The 20674-nt window shown below is 45.5% G+C and overlaps 1 protein-coding gene across 1 annotated transcript; it reads left to right on the top strand.

The window, feature by feature from the left end:
* The first annotated feature begins 1450 nt into the window (after positions 1-1450).
* On the top strand, positions 1451-4831 carry SIX3 (SIX homeobox 3). Its single transcript, XM_006125471.4, has 2 exons — positions 1451-2214; positions 4639-4831. Exons 1-2 carry the CDS (start codon positions 1451-1453, stop codon positions 4829-4831), a joined length of 957 nt encoding a protein of 318 aa, XP_006125533.1.
* The last annotated feature ends 15843 nt before the right edge of the window (positions 4832-20674 follow it).

The raw sequence follows: 20674 nt of genomic DNA, 5'->3' as shown, positions 1-20674 counted from the left end.
CAGGAGCCTCGCTACAGCAATTGAAATAATACGGAGTTAAAACTGCTTTCTTTGTTCACACATTACAAAAAAAATCTAATTTAAACTTCAAACTTGTTTCTTTCTTTCCCCCAAAGTTTGGGGAAGAAATTGTATGCGAAGGAGGAAATATATGTTAAATATATGTGGCTGGCATGTAGGCGAGTGGCCAGCTGAGAAAACTGCTGTGCTCTGAAGAAAGAAAAAAGGAGAGGACAAAAAAAAGAGAGAGAGACAGAGAGAGTCGAAAAGAAGGAATGAAAGAAAAAACATAGAGAAAAGAAAAAAGAGAAACGGAGTAAAACGCAGAGAAAGAGAAGGAGCTTAGGAAAAGAGAGGCATTTAGCTGACAAAGAAAGACAGAAGAGGGTTTAATATGCCAGTAATTCGGAGTGCTTTGCTGTAAATTACAGCCCGCAAAGAGGGCCGGTTCAGAGCAGAGATGATCCCGGCAGCGCCGCTTCCCTGCAGGGGACTCGGAAGATCCCGTTAAACTTGAATTTTAGCAGGTTCTCTGTTAAGTGAAGGGCGGGGGATACATTCTGGAGGGAACCGGAGCTGAACCCAGAAAGTACTGTGTGTGCTGCTTCTGGGAGGGTCACCGGCATGAGGATGGGTCTAATGATCTCATCTTTCTTTTCTTCCCCGGCACTATTAGTGTTCAGATAGGCAGAATGAAGTGAAACTACGTGCAAATCATGTGTAAATTGTCTCAGTTAGGAGCCCTTTATCCGAACGTGTATCCCAGCCTGGCCCATTTACTTTCCCCCCATATCTCCTTTAGCTTTAACGAGGCTCGTTAAGATCACAATAATATTCCACCCTCTAATTGCTCATCCCATTCAACAAATATGTGCACACTGCTTTTCGCATTATTTGATCCCTTATTTAGGAGGGGTGTGGAGGGGGAGAAACAGAGAGAAGGGGAAGTGCTGAGATTAAGAGTTGCAAAGATACAAAAAAAAATCCTTTGCCACTAACCATCCTGCCTCCCTCCCCCCCGTGCATTTGTGCGAAGTGGTAAAAACCTTTCTTACGTTCTCCCTAATGATTGGCAGGGCTGACAGTGATTGGCAGGGGATGCTATGGCAACGCCACAACGACACTCAGAAGACCAATAGAAAAGCGAAACAAAATGTTTCAATGCTGCACTCACTGTGGATTTAGGGGAGATATTATGAGGCTGTTGTCATTAGGGCGATTGCTGTTGAATCATTGAATCTTGACTCGGTGGCGGTGCTAGGTTGGGGTGTGTGTGTGTGTGTGTGTGTGTGTGTGTGCGTGCGTGCGTGTGTGTGGCTGTGTGTCTCTATGTGGCTGTGTGTGTGTGTGCGTGTGTGGATGCGTGCGGGGTGTGTGTGCCCTTTTCTCCCTTCTGCCTGCCTTTCTTTCTTTTCTCCTTGATTTATTTCCCCCTCTCTCAGGTCATCCCATGGTTTTCAGGTCCCCTTTAGAGCTTTATCCCACCCATTTCTTCTTGCCAAACTTCACCGCCGACCCGCATCACCGCTCCTTACTTCTCGCCAGTAGCAGCAGCAGCAGCAGCAGCAGCAGCACAGGCTGCAGCCCCGGTGCTGGCGGCGGTGGAGGAGGCAGCTCCAGGGGACCCCAAGAAGAGTTGTCAATGTTTCAGCTGCCCACACTCAACTTCTCCCCGGAACAAGTGGCCAGTGTCTGCGAGACGCTGGAGGAGACTGGAGACATAGAGAGGCTGGGGAGATTCCTCTGGTCGCTGCCCGTGGCACCGGGGGCATGCGAAGCCATCAACAAACACGAGTCAATCCTCAGAGCGCGGGCGGTGGTGGCCTTCCACACCGGCAACTTCCGAGACCTCTACCACATTCTGGAGAACCACAAATTCACCAAGGAGTCCCATGGCAAATTGCAGGCCATGTGGCTCGAAGCGCATTACCAGGAGGCCGAGAAGCTGCGGGGTCGCCCGCTGGGGCCGGTTGATAAATACAGGGTGAGAAAGAAGTTCCCGCTGCCCAGGACCATCTGGGATGGAGAGCAGAAGACGCACTGCTTCAAGGAGCGGACTCGCAGCCTCCTCAGGGAGTGGTACCTGCAAGACCCCTACCCCAACCCCAGCAAGAAAAGGGAACTGGCGCAGGCCACCGGCCTCACCCCCACGCAAGTAGGCAACTGGTTCAAAAACCGAAGGCAAAGAGACAGAGCAGCCGCAGCTAAAAACAGGTCAGTGCACACGGCACCCCCAGTCTGGGAGGAGAGCGAGAGGCAGGGCTGGGCTGGATCTAGGAGTGTTAGCGCTCTCGGAGTTTCTATTTGGCCCTCGGCGGTGGGGGAGTTTGTTTGTTTGTATTTAATAATAATTATTAAAGAATCAACCGAACCCTGCACACCAATCTCTGTGCTCCAGCTGCAAAGATGCAGCCAGCAAAGGCGTTGTTGTGAAGCACGGCAGGATGAAGCCTTCGCTGCTTGCCAGAACAAAGTTTAGCCGCACAAACACTCGTGCAAGGAGCACCCACGAGGCTATCCCTTTCTCAGAGGCTTTCCTTCTTTCTAATTCTCTCTCTGTGTAATTCGGTTTACAAACGGCCGTCCCCAAACGCAGTGAATATTCTCTCCTTTCCTGGAGACTGGGGTAAAAGTGACGGGAAGCCACACAATCCTGCGTGTGGGGTATATTTTTTAAATGCCACTTGCGTTTGGCACATTTCAGTGGACTCCTCTCCCCACCCACACACTAACCTGTTTACACAAACATAATTCAAAGTGTGCTTCTGCAAATTAGGCATCTGTTCTCCTGTTGTTCTTATTCATTATAAAAAACGAATTTGCCTTAGAGGGAAAATTGGGGAAAGCGCCGAGACACTGAAAAGCATTTTCTATCACATTTGTATTTATAGATGCAAACAGCACGATCACCTATGTGTGTGCATATAATGCAGTGTGTGTGCGGTGTATTTGTTTGAGTTTATAATGTCACACTGAAAGCAAATCTCTAATTCAATATTTCCTGTGTTGTCCTACGTGGTTGTTATAAGTTATTTTAAAATTTAAAATAGACCCCTAAACAAGCTATACGGCCTGATTTTAAAACATACGTTTAGTTATCGCTGCAAGTGTGCAAATAAAACTTACGGCTCTTTTTTATTGTCTCTCCAAATTCCTTTTAATTATACTATTGGCACTGGTGATTCGGGGGCCTGAAAAAATACAAACTGCCGCTGCTTTACTATTTGATTTCCATCCAATGGAAGGCAGAGCAGCTTAGCACGGTAAATAAACAGAAGTTGCATACGAATGCTGTTGTTGACTGAACGCTTTTAACAGATGGGAAAAAATACACCGGGAATTGCAATAAAAGAAGCTAACCACACACACCGAAATTAAAGAATTTTAAAATGACTGGCCCTTTGAAAAAGATTTACATTTCTCTGCTCTCTGCGGGCATTGAAATGAAAAAAAAATGCTTTGGTGGGATTCAGTAGACTCACGAGGACGTTTTGATAAACACTGGATGTGCTTGTTATGCGTTGTGAGTGACCGAGCAATACAAGACTTTTAGCTCCTTTCCTTTATCCTTGAATTAGATTTTTCTCTACATTTAGAAGCGAATAAACAAGCGCAGGAGAGTGTTCAGAGTGGGGTGACTCAATGGAGTATTTTTTATTCTCTTTTGGTTATTTCGTCTATTTGAAAATCAAATGCTTTGCTGCGTGTTGACACTGCGATGGGCAGCAGTTTGGAGTCTTTTGTTTTGGTTGCTTTGATTCAAAACGGAGTCAGACGTAAAAGGGTCTCCCTTTTAGAGGGATAGAATATGCATTATGGATTTTTGCTACATATTTGGGGGATGTTGCTTCCTCCACCCCTTCTCCGAAGCACTATTCAAAGACATGTTTTATATATAATATCAGACAGGAGAAATCAGTTTCACCTGCAATACTTTTCTACCACAGGGTACTCTGTAGCTTTGCTTATCTACTGTGTGTTTGATAAACTCATACATATTGTCTTAGTTAAGGCCCACAATACACTGGCGTCCGTGGTGGAAAAATGGACGGGGGAAGGGGAGGAGCAGGGGGATTTAAAAAAAAAATTCTCAGGAGCAATAAATTAGTTCCCCCTCTCCACCCTGCCTTTGAAAGTTGTGATTTCTCTCTTTATATCTGAGCTTCACCCGATCATATCTGAAGTGGGCTTTCTCAGATCTGTTTTGAAACACTTGCAAGGGGCTGTCTGCACTGCAGTGACAGGAAGCCGAGGCAATGCAGTTCACGGCCGACAGCTTTACCAAAACATGAGGGAGGGGGGTTCACTCACTGAACCTTGATGGCCTGTACACACAGGCATGCATATGGATGTGTGTACGCCGTGCACGATGCTCGCTAGATCGCAGGCCGCCACTAAAAAGCCGGGCGGATGCGTTGAGCAGGGGCTCAGGCGTGGGACTCTGAGCCCGGCCGGGAAGCGGGAGGCTGTGGCCCGCAGCCGGTGCAGAGGGAGGCTGTTTGTTTGGCGAGTGTCTGTTTGTGGAGGTGTGTTTGCGAGGGCTGGGGGAAGGGCGAGCCGGGAGCTTCTGCCGCCTGGGGCTCGCTCTCCCTCTCTCAGAAGGACTGTGTCGTTGTTTTGTCTCCCCATGCGATGCAGGCTCCAGCACCAGGCGATAGGACAGAGCGGCATGCGGTCGCTGGCGGAGCCCGGCTGCCCTACACACAACTCGGCCGAGTCTCCGTCCACGGCGGCCAGTCCGACCACCAGCGTCTCCAGTTTGACAGAAAGGGCCGAGACGGGGACCTCCATCCTCTCTGTAACCTCCAGCGACTCGGAATGTGATGTATGATACCGGCAAACCATGCAAGCCAGCCAACCGAGCCCCCTCTCCCCGGCCCAGACCAAACAGCCCGACGGCCCCAGAATCGGACACACAGACACCCACCCACCCAGCAAGCGAGACGCAAAGCAACAGTAAAAATAAACAATAGCAAACAAACAAAAAGAGACTCCACCGCCACCATCAATAGCCACCGCCACCGCCAAGAGATGGAGCTACAACTTCAACAGACAGTCACTAATACTGATGCTGCAGCGGGGGGAACAATAATAATAATTATATGAAAAAAGTGACAATTGTATTCTTTTTAGGACAAGCACGATTTCTCCTTTGCGCTTTTCCATGGACGCATTTCACCCACTTGCATGATAATGATGATGCTGATGATTAAATTTGTATCTGGGAAAAATATTCTCTATAGTAAAGAAACAAAAATCCAAAAAACAAACACAAAACAAAAACTCCGATCGAATTTGTATAAAAACGATAAAAATAAAAAAATAAAAAGGAACTCCTTGAAGAGGGAAATAACAAATGTTTATCGCCTTTTTGTTGGTTCTCTTTCTCTCTCTTTCTCTCTCCCTCACTCTCTTTCTTCTTCTCTCTGTTTTTTAAGTCCAAGTGATGGTCCAGCCAAGATGCAATCTTCTGTTTTTTTGTTCAGCAGACAATCATTTTATTCGTAAGCACCTTTTTTTTCTATACTTCTGTCACTGCCTGTGTGGGTACTGGTTATAAATGTGGAAAAAGAATAGTTATGACTGTAACAGATTTTTATTTTTATTTCAAAATTTTATATGAATTATGTATATCTTAATGATGCGGTCATTTCCCCAGTTTGTAATATATGTGTAGAAATGCCTGTATATGATATTTGCTCTTTTCTTTCTTCCCTCCGCCCCCTTCTCTTTCTCTCTCCCTTTTATTTTCCTTGACTTGGTGTTCCTTGCACAAACTTAGCTGTCAAGATCTGACGTGCTAGGTTTTAAAAAGGGACCTCAGCGATAGAAAACAGCTTAGGGTGCAACTGTAGTTATCTTATGCAAAAGCTATTTTGAGTATTTCATAGCAGCTTTGGGGTCTCTTCTTAAACTCCACGTAGGACGCTTATACTGTTGTTTCCTTAACTGCGTGTTTATCTATATGTACAAACTTTCTAAATCAAATACAGTATTCCATTTTCTTATCTATTCAGCGATGTTGGTGTTTTTGTCTATTGCAAATTAGAGATATATATATATATATATAAATCTATATATTACCTCCCACATCTTAACTGAGAAATTATTTTTAATCTTTGTTTGGTTAGACGAGCCACTATGAATTATTCGAGTTTTTATGTACTGAAGCGGGCAGGCTGGTTAGCAATGCACGCCGGTGGAATCTGGAATTTACTTGTGTTTATATAGCATCTAGGCTGGTTTGCTTTTTTGTTTGGTTGTTTGGTTGGTTTGGGTTTTAATTTCTCTGTGTTTTGAGGTGAAGTGGTGTGTATGTCGCACATTTAAAACTAATTTCAAAGTAGTATAACATAACTGCATTAAAAGTCTGCCCTAGTGAAATGAACAATGTCTGGAAGGGAGAAGGTAGGGGGGAAAAACACTTTTATATAGGCAGACTTTGCCCCCTTGAGTTGATATAACCATTGCTCCGAATGTGTTTCCAAGGCACAGTGATGTCCTTTCAACCCTGCTTTCACATCACTGGCTCAAACATATTTTTTTTCATTAAAAAAACTTGAGTCTAAATGATCACTTTGCCCATCTATTGGGATTAACAGATTTCTCCAGAGAGCGTTTAAGATGTTTTAGTATTTGTTTGTAGCTTTAAATGAAAACAAAAACTATAAACTACTCTCCCTAATCAGGTTACAGCTCCTCCCCTTGAATCCTAAGTATATTGTAATGTGCTGAAAGAAGCCTTTATTTGCATGACTAACAGTATTCCAGCATCACCTTTTGCATTAAAGTTTTGCTTAGCCCTAGGCAGATTATTCAACCGTGAATTAACAAGAGGTGAATTCTAAACTTGTTTTTACTTGAAAATACAATTTCGAAACTTATTAGGATTAGAGAGAAACGTGCCTGGAATTTCTTGACCATTTCAGAACTAATTTTGACTTCCGATTTCACTTTGTGTTGGCTGCATTTTCCCCCCACCATTTGAAGGTCAGGGCTAATTGTATGGAAAGCTCCTGAATTTTTAGGGAAACTATAAGCGTTTCCAAATGGAAGCCACTTCGGGGAGAAAAAAAATCTCATACCCTAATATAACTCAAGAAAATGATTGATTATTTTGAAAAGAAGCTGAATGCAAATATATTTATAGATCTTTTATAGTCCTCAGAAATCCTATGTGTATTTACTCAGCTTCCTTTCAGCACAAACAGTTGTTAGGGAAGATACAATAACTGATACAGACCCGCATAATCACTTGAAATGCTACAGTGAAAGAAAACAAAAAGAGTGCGTAGAATATTTTTCATTACCGTTTATGCTCATAGTTATTAAGCTGTCCTTTTCTTCTGTCTTGTTACCTGGAAGGCTTCCAATCATGACGCGCTTACTTTGCTGCTCTTTCACAGAGTAAAGTGCGCTAGAATCTGTTTAGATGCGTTTAGGAATTGCCCCCAAATAGTAAAAATAAATAAATAAATAAAAATTAAAAAATGAATGTACGCACCTATATTTAATACCCACCTGTCCCCTCTCTCTATCCAAATCCCTGAAAGAACAGTCCCCAGCTAGAGAAACATAATATATATAATTTTCAAGTGGGTTCAGTATATACACTAACACGTGCATTCAGTTTTTATTAAAATAAAAAGTGCATTTAAATCTTTGCATAATTTGAAATGTGCATAATTATATAGATACACTTTAATATTATGCATACACCAGACAATAATAGTGTTCTGATAATGTGACATATAACGTGAATCTAATATGCTACAAATTAGTTTAGCTAAGTCGATTGAATATTTAGAAACATAGATTTAAAAATACAACGTGACAAAAGCTAGCTCTGATTTGAAGAGAAGTGAAAAAGAGAATCGTATTATATTTCACGGGGGAAATCAAATATATTACTAGCCTTTCGTCTTTCCCTTGCAGTTTCAAAGAGCAGGTACAATACTAATATGGGACAACATACTCCAAAGTTATTTGTATCTTCTCATGCATCTGCTTTTGAATTGAGTCTTTTATGTAACTGTTTTCTTCGACAACTCCAATGTATTAGCAAGGATCAGATGCCCTTGCAGAGAAAATCACAGGACCAAGGTGTTACTTGAGATCATTGCAAGGGCAGTTGACGGCATTATTTATTAATTTTAAAAAGTACATTATTTGTATTTATTTTTAACGAGCCTCGCTGTGACTCTGCTATTTGTAGCAGAATTAAATACCTGGAAAGATACAGCGATGTGAAAGTTTCTTCACTTTAGAATCCAGGAACTGCATTTTTAGGCATCAGCTCCCAGTAACATTGTACCTGAATTTGGCAAATTTCTCTGGGTCTTAATCTTTATTTTCATGCTCAACATAATAACAGTCTATTCTGTCATTTGTTTTCCTGGCATACCACCTGAGACTTTTTTACCTTGTGTATTTTCATGGCCGTTTATAAAACAGACATAACGTCTATTCTCTATCTTTTCTTCCCTGATCCACCAGCCTTCCCCCTAAAACGTCTGGGCGTGATTTTCAATTTATTTCCTTTTTTATTCCTTTTTTAATTCCAGAAAGTTAATGTCCATCTTTTAATGTCAGAAACGGTGCTGCGTGGTAGTTTGGAATGAATCCACGAAACCCAGCTAGTTTGCATAATAGGGCTGCAGGCCCAAATACACAGATTTGTAAAGCATTTGTTGTCCCCAGTATTTCTCTCAGGCAGGGTGTATGTGTGTGTGAGGAAGTATGCAATGTATTTGTGTTTATTTGTATTATATTATGAAAATGCGACAGCTAATGATATTCCGTTTTAAACCTGGCCCCATAAAAGATAAACGATGTTGTTTTAGGATTTGCATTAAAAACCTGAATGGTTGATTGAGGTGTAAATCTATGACAATCTGTATTTAAGCCTTCTCGCCCACTAAATCCATCTGCCTTGGTAAGATAGGCCCTATCGGAAACTCCAAACTGGAGGTGGGGGTTGGGGGAGGACTTACCTCTTCACTTCCTCTGGCCGATCATTATCGACAAGCCCTCTCCAGTATTAGTTTATTATCCATGACAAGCTTCGTTGCTGATTAAGACGGAATTACTCGGAAGCTGAAGTGCATTTGATTAATATTTAAGCGAAAGCCATAGGATAGAAGACAGATGGCACAGAACTCACCGGTCCAGAACCCGCCGGTGCTATAGAAACTTTAAATTCGTGGCACAGGGGGGACAGTTTCTTCCCCAGGAGAGACACGCGGAGCTCCTGCTATCCAGCACTTGTGATTTTGATGAGTCAAAAGGGGAAGGGAAGTGAGCTTTGTAAATATATATTCATAGATTGAAATCCTCTGTCTCACGGCTTGCAAAGATTATACACACGGGCTCTCTTGCAGTGCACAATCTTTTTAAAAGCATTAAAGTAGACACAATGTTGCCGATTAGTTGTGACACCAATTTTAGATGTTGTGACAGTCACATTCACGCGTTATTTGTGTGCTTCTGTGTCCACTCACATAGAGACCTCGATGTGAGCGCCACCTTTCCTATAGTACCATGAAATAAAGTGTGCAAATTCACTGGTGCGCGACTATAATGTGTGTGTGTGTGTCTGTGTGTGTGTGTCTGTCTGTCTGTCTCGTCTTTGTCTGAAAAGCCAATCAAGCCACCTAGAAACCCTCCCTATTTTAGCTACCTAATGTCTGCCCGGGGCCTGTAACGTTGCTCCGTGTCCTTTGTGTGCATGCGATCCCACCGTTGACCGGGGTCCTTTCCTGGCTACCATACGTTTTTGAGAATCTATAGATCCCTCTCCCTGATCAGTTACAGCTGGGGTTTAGAAGAAGCTGAATCTGCTTGCCCGTTGCCCTTAATCTTTAGCATACCCAGATGAGGTTATAGCCCCGGCCCAAAGTGAAAAGAATTGTGAACGTTGGTGCCCTGGTACTGCTCTGATTTCTCCGGTTAGCTGAGCACAACTTTCTATTCGTGTGTATTCATGCAGCCTCTCATTGAGCTCCCTCCGCATTGCACTGGCCCGGACGCGCAGTGCAGGCAAAGGCCAGACCAACGCTGCGCCTGGGAGCGCGCGCGCACACACACCCGGGCTTCCCAGCTCCGGAGCCCTGTTTGTCAAAGGACACGCGGCCTGGAGTGGGAAGCCCCTCGGCCCCTAGAAAGATCCATTAGAAAGAAGTTTGCAAATGGTAAAAGGGAATGAACCCGATGTCCAGTTGCAAAATTACGGGAGATAGGCGGGGGGAGGGGAGGGGAGAAGGTGGTGGTAGTGGTGGTGGGAAGGCATTAGGAATATTATCAGTGATACGGATAAATATGACATTCGGGAAAGGTTAAACACACACACATAGAGGTAGGGCGATGGGCTCATACTGGGGATTAAATAAGGTGCATTTTGAAGCCATAGGAGTGTGTGTGTGTGCGTGGGTGTTTGTTTAGCTTTATTTTAAGACGTTTTTGAGAGAAGAGGCTTCAAACAGTCCAGCATCGTGGGCTGGGCAGGAGAAGAAGAATGCGAAATATGAACTAACAAGTAAAGGTTAGGGGTAAATATCTGGAAGTATGTGGTTAGAATCGCTTTACTGTAATGGAGATGAAGTGGCAGCAGTAGTCTGGATTGCAGGTCTTTTGCTGAGCAGTTCTGAAGAATGGAGGAAACTACACTGGAAGTCAAGATTTACTATAACCATATCCCGATTTCGATTGACTTGAATTTCAGAGATCGCTGCTAGAGGTAGGCTCAGCTCTACTGCAAGTATTTGCCTTATCCCGGCGAGGAAACATGATGAGAAGAAGTTCATTTAATAAGGACCATTATAGCGTGTCTTTCAAAGAGTGGAGGAACATTTGGTTTCCTCTTGGAATAACCTATCTAGCAATATTTGTCAACGATACAGTAGTTTAATAGTTTTGTGGATGTGTTTGATTTCTGACCTCACGCAGTGTGTGTATGTGTATACACGTGGGTCCTTGTGGGCAGTATAATACATACTTGTGTGTGTGTGAATCTAATGGTCCTTATTAAATGAATATATATATATATATATTCGTTCTCGTCTGAAGATTAAAGTAGTTCTTGTAATAACTTGTAGAACACTAAACAGTCCCTTTAATATCTAAATAGGTCAGCAATATTTTTCAATAACATTGAAGGTGTCTGTATATTCTCTCTTCAGTCACTGATAAAACATTCTTTAAGACTATTGGGATTTAAAACTGTAATTCTATTAAATAGTAATTGAAGGGTCGCGAGAGGCTATGATACAGGATCAGCAGTGTGTAAGCCGTCCGTTTGAACTTTAATTTGGAATCATAGGCAGATGGGATCACGGCCTCTTTGTGATGCTTGCAGATTTAAAACTAGCCGGCACAGGGAGGGGGAAAAAAACCCTGCAATGCAGATTCATTCATTAAACATGAAAGGTTAGTGCAAGGGAGGATACACGTTTAGACGTTTAGGTAAAAAATGAAATATCCTGTCTCCCTCTTCCCGTTTCTTTGACCTCCTCAACTATCTCAGTTACTGATTTTCTATTGTTATTTCAAATAGCTTTTGATTATATCCCCAATGGGGATGAACTATACCTGAATTATTTATGTATACCTGGAATCACATTTAATATTTGAAACTTTCATTTCACATTGTGTACGAATGGCTTGAAATATCTGTTTGCTTCTTTTTTTTCAAGAGGATGGAAGGAATAACTTTCACATGAGGAAACAGCAGTACTTTCCTGAGCTATTTTCCACACACGTCTTCTTTCTCTACTTATTACATATAATTGTCGTCTTCGAAGATCTCCTGAGCCAAAGCCTGCAGAATGCTTCTGGACGTTACAAAAAAGGAATGCATTTTGTTGTTGTTGGTTTTTTTTAAACAGTGTTAAAACTAGTTCTCTCTGACTCCGAACGTAAAAATAAATACAAAATGCTTAAAAATCAAGCGTGTTGCTACGTAAAATCCCCATTGCCTTTATTCTGTACAGGTACACTGGGAGTAGCTGGTGCAGTGTGCATGTGCGTTGTGGGTGTATGTATTGTGTTGGGGAACTGTTAGGCCTCAAGATAGTGTCGTGCCACCTTATCTGAAAACAAAAGGTTTTCCAGTTGCAAGAATGAAATCTCACTAGCTGGTTTTCTCGCCCTCTTGGTGGTATCCTATTTAAAACCCCCTTCTTGTTTAGTACTAAATATTTGTAAAGCAGACAATTTATGAGTTAACCTAATTAACACATCCATACTGTATATTCCTGAACCAAAGAGTACGGATAATTTCTAATGTGATGGTTGCATGTGATAGTCATTTCTGTGTTACAGGAGATTACAGCAATACTGGAGCACTTCCAGATTGTAGATGGTTTTAGATGTTGAATTTTCAGATGAGTATTTACCATCATAACTAATTTAAGACCATTATTAAATAGAAATTCTCAGCAGGGCTCTTTAATGATGGAACACGTTACTAATTACAGAGTTTACGCTCTGTTTTGGCTAAGCAGTCTAGAGGGATGGGATTGTGCTTTGCATGCAAAGCCAATATTACTAACGAGGAGACATCAGACCCCTCACATTTCAATCATACTATTAAAGAAAGCCATTTCTGCCTTATCTGTGCATTTAGATAACATGAACATTTTGTTTACCAGATTCTCCACAACTGGAAATAAATGAAATACTGAATAGGATTTGCTGTTTCTACTATGCTCTTGACCTGTTACAGCACTACACTAGCAGTGCTGTGATATCTGTCCACATCCACTCAGGAAGCTGAACAATTTATGGTTGCTTCTCAGAGTACACCATTGTTCTCAGGTTAGTGCTGTTAGTTTCCCTGCCACAATGAGTAGCAGGCAAACTGAACCTGAACACTGCGTGGCTACGTCTAGACTGCATCCCTTTTTCGTAAAAGGGATGCATATTAGACGTAGCCCAGGTGTATACAAAACCGCAGAAAGCAAAGGAGTGGGACCAGCATACTCTACAGACAGGAGAGCAGCCCGTATATAAGACCTATGTGCCATTTATACTTCCCTGCCACCAAAAAAGGCAAAACGACCACGAGCGTAATGTTTTGGTCCTGAAATATACCAATTTAATTTCCCACGCTGTATGAATTAGCTCCGCGCACATGTCATTCCGGATAAATAGCTATTCTCAGGCACAGCCAACGGAAGTGGATCCTAACAACTTTAAAATGGGTGGGTGTGTGGGAGAAGAATATGCAGATAGTCTCTGCAACGCAGTCTCGTTTAAAGCAAGGAACCAAGCCAGCCTCTGTCCTTCTCATTGGCGTAAGAACTAAGGAGTTACTTAGTGTGGAGTTAGTTGCAACCTCACGAGTCTAAGGGTCTAGCAGCCTACCCCGTCTTTGCTATCTTTGTCTGCTGGGTCTTTGAGCACATGCACAGTTGGCACTCATTTGCACTGAACGTTTATGTTGAAATGCAATAGCCATGGGCATAAGAACATTAGAATGGGCTTCTGGGTCAGACCGATGATCCGTCTAGCCCCGCATCCTGTCTTCCCAACGAGGCGGGAACAAAATTAGCAGGCCCATAGATTAACACAATGTGTAGGGGAAGAGTGAACACAGCTTTTGTAAAGGGAAACGCAGTTACATACCCATAAAACGGGCCCCCTGGATGCATATTTAGTTGTATTGACAATGGGAATTTTCCTGCCAATTCCCCCCTCCCAGCCTCCATTCCCGCTGTCATTTTGGGTTATGATCGCACTGTCACTTTCAGATCTACGCCTGCCATATGTTTTCGTTGATCATGAGAAAATCAGACACCTGGGATACCTTGTTCTCATCCTCTCTAAACATTATACTATGGGATGATATACTACGATAGAGAAGATTAAGAAGCCCTGAAGCCCTGGTTTTGTATTAATTTTCTATTGAAGTCAATGGGAGCTTTGCCCGAGTAAAGGCTATAGGGCTTTAAAAGCCCTATGCATCTCTCCACCTATCCTTTCCAGAAGGTTAGCCTTCAGTTGTGCTAAACTACATATCGACAAGCGCTACATATAAATGATATGTTCTAGCCATTCAGTACAGAATAGGAAAATTAAATAATTATGAAGACATAGACCAATGGCCAGAGGCTTCAAGGTTGTTGAGATTTTTTTTTAAAAGCAACCCTTAATGCCAGCTAAGCAATAGTCTGAACATTAGATCCTCCTGATGGGTTTGAGTGAAATTAAATTGTCTTCCCCTACTGTGTGCTTGTGAGCAAGTCAGGCTGTGTTAACTGTTCCAAATGGATTCTCTCGGTTTGTCTACTTATGTGTTTTACTGTAGTGTGTCTTGTTAAATAACACGGAATGTGGCATTTGGTGAAAATCTGGTCGGTGTTCTGGGGCCTTTTTACTTCTAAACGTCATGGAACTTCATTTTGCCAGTGTGTGTTTCCGTTTGCTACCAATCTGTTTGCAGTGAGAACAGAGGAGCAGGAAAGGAAACTTTGCTCCCTGTTAGGGCAGGGAGTATTTGGGCGTTAGGTAAAGTGTGTTTGTGTCTGAGACTATGGCTTCCAAAATGCCCTGCTGAAACCACAAAACATAAAGACATGTGTTCACTCTCTACACTGCGTGGACAATGAACAAGAGACTTTTCCTACATGTTCCCTTCACAGACAGAGACTTGCACCACTGAATTCAGAGGGAAAGCAAGTCATCTCACAAGGACTGTGTACTTTATCCAAATCTTATCGGTCCATTAAGGGAATAACATTTTCTCAGAGGCCAACTGCCGTGGCTACAGCTCTACACACTCCGCTTGTCTTATTCCTAGACCTGACTTTCCTGGACATAAAACAGTTTAGCAGGTCTCGTTTATTTCATGCAGACATAGACATCTTTTAGAATCCCTGAACTTCCTTTAACCCCACTTGGAGGATGCTGCCTCCCTTTTTTGTTCCACTCTAACTATACAATAATTTGGACAAGGGTTTGAAATGGCATTTAAACAGATGTAAAATCCAGCCACGTCTTCACCGTTTGCTTTACTTATCGAGTTCCCCACTTCCTTCCCCCCTGTGCGTTCCTGAGTGTTTAGAAATTGACTATGATTATATTAGTTGGAATTTATCTGGAAGGTCAGCGCTGGAGCTACAGGGAGCTGTTTACTAGTGATTTGTACTCTGTTGAAAAAGCCCATCTAAGCCCTCTTAAAAAAATCAGTCCCCGGCTTGGGTCCCCCATTAAGCCTGTGTTGAGATTGTGAAGGCCTCGATTCAAAAGGGAGGAGGGGGGAATTCTTCTCTGCAGGTCCTGACCCTCTGTAGTGGGCTCAGTGAGCCAATAAAAAAGGGAAATTTCCTCAGCTGCATAGTCATTGGAGGTATTTGAAGTGCAGGACAGGGGCTGAGGGCTGCTGGAGGAGGGGGATGAAGGGGTTGAGCAGAGCTAGTTGCTGCGAAAGGAGCATAATGCGCAGAGCTAAAGAGTTAAATAAAAATCCCCAAAGAGGCTCCACCAAATAGTGACTGCCCATAAGGAGAAGGGAATGGGCGGGGGGGGGGGGGGAGTAGGGCTCCTGGTAGGGGCTCAAAAGAATGAACCGGAAGCCAGTTGGCAAACATAGAAGAGCAGAGGGGTTAAGCGGTTACGCAAAGGACGAAGGGGAAGAGGTGAAAAGGGGACATTGGAGCTGGGGGGAGCGAGCTAAACAAGATCCAACCAGGCACGTCCGAGGGGCTAGTGACCGTGAACCTGGGCCCGGCAGGGTCTTGGAAAAACCCACTTGCGCAGTTTGGCCGCTTTCCACAGCCCGGTCGCCAGGGCCTGAGCCCCGAGTTTGGGGGTCGGGGAGGGAAAGAAACCAGCCAGGCCCAGAGAAGGGTCTGTAAAGTGGCTCAAAGGAAGAAAGTGCCGGCGAGACGAAAGAATCGCGGGAGGAGGCTGCTGAGGGTAGAGGGAGGTCGAGAGCTCAGAGACTCCGGGCACAGAGCAGCGCACGGGAACTGGCACAGCTCAGCCGGGCACCCGGCTCCTAGCGGGGACATGGAGGGGAGAAGGGGGGACTAGAGGGGAGCCCCCTGGGTTCTGCGTTGCCCTGTTTGCCTGTAAATCTCTGGCGAGCAGGTCTAATCCCCCTTCTTTCTGCAGCTCTGCACAATGAGGACTACTCCAGCCTCCCCCAGCATCCGCCTGCCGGGAGGCGGGAGACTTGCCCCCCTAAATCTACTCTGGTCCTCTCCACCACCTACAGCGGCTCAGCCCAGCGATCAGGAAACCATTTAGAAATTGACTCATTCTGTAAATAATCTTTGACGTCCCTACAAAGACGCCCTTCGAGAGGAGTTTATTAGCAAGGAGCCATTAAAACAGATGTCATGTTAGCTTCCCTGTGACATTTGGGTGACACATCTCTCCCGATGAATTGCTAATTGTCTTCCCCGCGCTCAGTAAACACCCCGCTCCATTGTCTGCACGCGGAGAGTTTCTGACACAAAAATCAGGCCCTTTGCACGAATTTGGGCACCAGAGAGGGATCCCTGCAGCGCATGGCTGCGGCCTTATCAGCCCCTCCCCCCTGTGCCCAGGGCCCCCACCTCTGCACCCGGGGCCCTTCCTCCCCATGAGGTCCCTGCACCCAGCGCTTCCTCTCTGAACTCTGGCGCCGCGAGCGCCGCCTGTTTTGGGCCCCTTCTCCACCGCCGGGTCTCTTTCCCGTATGCCCAGTCCCCGTCCCAAGAGCCCTGTCCCCACCTCTCAGCGCCTGGCTCACGTCTGGGGCCCCCACTTTTTTTTCGCCCCACGGATCGCTTCTCTTCCCCCCTCCCCGACTTCCCTGGGTCCTGGGACCCCACAATCTTCGGGAGCTGTAGGCCCGTCGCACTCTCCTGCACCCCGGAGCCCATTCCCGACCTCTCTGCACCGTGGCGCCCTAGGCTCATTCTCCTGAGCCCCCTGGGGTTACCTTCCCCGACTGCCCAGCGTAGATGGATCCCCCTTTCTCCTGCGGCCTGCGGCTTTCCCCCGCTTCTCCTTGAGGGGAGACATTTTTCGCTTCTGCACCCCGGAGCCCTTTCCCCTTCCCCCCACTCCCTCTCTACCAACTCCACCCAAGGGCATCTCTCTGTCTCGCTGCCCCTCCGGGCCCGACCCCTCGGTGCAAAGAGAAGAGCCAACCATCTCCCTGATGCGCCCCGTAGCGCAGTAAAGGCGCGAGGCAAGGCGGGGGGCTGGCCGCCCCTCCCGGTTTCTGCAGCTCCCCGGAAATGTTGTCTTTGCTGGGTGCGTGCGTTGAGGTGAGGGAAGCCGCCAGTTGCCAGCCGAGTGCCGGAATGGCCGTGACATATGTCAGTCTGTGTAGACTTCAGATGGGAAAAGCAGGGGTGTGCAGCACAGTCATCTCCTGCTTCTCCCCCGATGGAGACAGTCGGAGCAAACTGTCTAAAGACTTTGGGGGTGATGAGAGGAAACAGCCATAAAGAGCTGTACAGCTCACTGGCTGGCTGAGCCAGCCTTACCTAGGTGCATAGGTTTTCACATTCAGATCAGATGTCTGTCTGGAGATGGATTATAATCTCTCTCGCTCTGACTCTCAATAGGCAAGGAGCGAGCTAATCCCCGGAGCTAGCTAGACGCAGAGAGATGCTGTGGGTGCACAAATGTGCGCCCAATTTGTGTATACGCGTTTGCAGGGGGGCTTGCGCGCACACGAGTAAAGCTCGCGAACCCTTCTAGCTAGGAAGACCTAGCGACCATGATGTGATTGGAAACATGGATAGCTATTCTAAACCGGGGGGATATCCAGGTAGCCATCTAGGTACTTCGCTGGGTAGATAGCTATGTAAGCGCGCCCTCGCATGCATCCCTATTAGTCTGGAGCGTTCTAGGGGATGTGCATTTCACTCTAGTCTCTCAGGGTGGAGAGAGCTGAGCTAGGCACACACATGCCCAGGATTTACCCAACAAGCGCTATGGCCGGGTGAAAAAGGGAGGCACTGGACACAAGAGGAGCCTTTTTCACAGGACACTTGAGATGATTTCGCTGCTGAATAAAAACACCTGTCATCCGACAAAGGAACCGTTCTTAGTGCCAGCCACAGCCCCCGTCAGCACCTAAGCACGGGCTGGTTTGGTTTTGGGAACGTGGGGTGTCTTGTCAGTGGCAGAAGAAAGCCGGGTCGGTGTGGGGTCCCTGCCCTGGGCTTCCCACATGTACGCCCGGAGGCTCCCGACCCCGGTCCCTAGCTGAGGGAAGGGGACAAGGAAGTTAACGAGACCACCGTGCGGGGGGATTTGGGCTGGGTTCGCTGTTTGCAGGTGGCCCGGCAGGCGGAGGAGGGGGCTGAAAATGTCGCGCGTGGATTGTACTGCAATGGGAACCGGCTCGCTCTGCAGCTGGCTGGGACGGTCCCCAGCGTCTGGGAGCGCCAGGGCTGCCTTCTCTGGGCTCGGGCAGTGACAGGCAGCGAGTCCCGCGTGCTCAGGGGGACGCTAGTCGAGCCAAAGCCCTGGCGGTTGCATCTGCGGGGTCGGGGGCATGTAGGAGCAGCTAGCAAACGAGGACTCCTGTCTCTGGGGCACGATGTATTTCAAACGCCACCTAACCCTACGGTGCCTAGGAAACTGCGTTGTGGTGCAAACCCGGAGAAACCGCCACCATGAGACTGAAACACCCCCTCCCCCGCGCCCCACTTCCCAAAAGCTCCAGGCTCTGCCTCATGCTGTAACACAAGTGGTGTTCCTCCCAGCGGGTGAATTTTCAGGGTCCCACCCCAGCTAAGCTCTTGGCCCACTTGTGACCATTGTTTCCCTGTTAGCAATCCCATACAGGTTGGGCTGCCCTCGAACGATCCCCTCGGGATTCTCTAAGCAGGGATTTTTCGCTTCTCTCCCTTTTTGGAAGGGCACAGTCATTCTGCTTCTGCCTATCAAAGAACTGAGATTGCTCCCCACGGGGGCCGAGCTCGGAATTGTGACTTCGGGAAAAGTTAGAGGAGACACGTAGCTGTTCCCCTCGGGACGGACTGCTGTGCCCTTGCCTTACGGTAGTCCAGGAGTCTCTCCGTTTTATCGGCAGGTCCAGAGCCTGTTCCAGGGACACTGAAAGGATGAATGACTGTTCCACCTGTCTGCTGCGGCTCTGCCTGAGTCAACCCGTCACTCACTCCGAAAATTAACATGTAGCAGAGGAAAATGGCTCATTGGCGGCAAATACGGATCTACCTTAGGAACAAGCCCCGGGTTGTATTGCTCCCTATGCGGCTGACTTCTCCTACAGCAAAAGAAAGGCGCCCGCAAGGCTCGTGTAATGGTCTGGAGTCACGTCTCAGTTGGGGGAGAGAAAACTGAGACATGAAGCTGAGCTGGATGTTTTAAAATACACAATCAATACTGACCCGGAGCTGATCTGTTCGTCCCTGGCCTCCTTCGGAGCCTGGCACTTGAATTGATTGTTATTACCTAGGTTAGAAGGGGTCATTTTGTAACGGGGGGGGGGGGGGGTCACTTTATCTGAGCTCCAAATCATCCAGTGAGGACAGATGGCTCTTCTGACCTTATCCTGAGAGCAGGAGTGATGATTGGTCCCAACCCAAAATGATGCTGTGGTGACATATTTTCACCGTTCTGAAATTTGTGCCTCTGTTCATGTCTCGTTTCAGAGTCATTTCCGTTTTATTCAGAGACCATTTTAGTGTTGGCTATTATCTATCTATCTATCTATCTATCTATCTATCTATCTATCTAATTACATGTGCAGAGACAGGAAACAAAGGAAAGGTCACTTCACAATAACTCTTCATCTAAATCAGACTTGGCAAAAATATTTTAAGGTAAATAAATTGGCCAGTAGGCAGACACCCAGCTGCTCCCTTGAATCACTCTTTTTAAGAACATGGGTGTGTTTTTGGCAGTTCCCTCTAACTGTTGTATCTTCCATTCTTAATTATGGAAACACATTGCAGCTCAATGCAGATCCACACTGCTCTTGACTTTTCTATCCCAGTGCTTGCCTGTCTTGACTGAATGACTTTGGACCCGGCCAAGCTCTCCAATTGCCTAGAAAACAACGGCTACAATCTCTTACACTGCAGGTTTGATAAGCAGGTAAATGCAGTCGGAACCCCTGGTTTCATCACAGAATTTCTGAGTTTGGGGGCTAAGAGGAATTATCTTCTCCATTTACCACAAAAGATACCAGGGGAAAAAAACCCAAACCCAAAGGGACACTGCGGAAATTTAAAAAATGTTCCTTTACGAGTCAAAGGAATCAAAGCTCCATCCTTCTCCTCAAGAGCCTCAGAGGTGAAATTGCGATTGCAAAAGAAGTTTGCCAGGCACTGAAATTAAAACGTGGAACTGTTCAGCGGTTACAGTCATTTTACTCGTTTGTTTACACTGTAATATTGCATTACCCTCTAATTGCCGCATAGACTTTCACTCTCCAAATCTAAAAGACAAATATTGAACCTATTTGAAGTTGGACACTTATCAGACTAAATAGGTGGTCAATAAAACATTTTCAGTGTGTTTATGCTGCCATCTAGTGGTCATATAATTATGAGTTATTTCTTTATTCAAAACAAGTAGCCCTTTAGAGACTATGTATAATGAGCAGAAAACTCTTGAAAGTATATATATATATATATATGTTATTCTCTAAGGTGCCACAGGACTACTCATTTTTAAAATTACAAACTAACAGGAATTACAC

Source organism: Pelodiscus sinensis, chromosome 3 (genome assembly GCF_049634645.1).
Source record: "Pelodiscus sinensis isolate JC-2024 chromosome 3, ASM4963464v1, whole genome shotgun sequence".
NCBI classification, from domain to species: Eukaryota; Metazoa; Chordata; order Testudines; family Trionychidae; genus Pelodiscus; species Pelodiscus sinensis.
Note: the sequence above shows the minus strand (reverse complement) of the source record. Positions and strands in the feature narration are given on the sequence as shown.

What these genes read in the sequence shown, in the direction of transcription:
- SIX3 (XM_006125471.4), top strand. Translation starts at nt 1,451, where the DNA reads ATGGTTTTCAGGTCCCCTTTAGAGCTTTATCCCACCCATTTCTTCTTG. An exon ending in GCAGCCGCAGCTAAAAACAG is followed by an intron (nt 2,215 to 4,638) that starts GTCAGTGCACAC and finishes CATGCGATGCAG; the next exon opens with GCTCCAGCACCAGGCGATAG.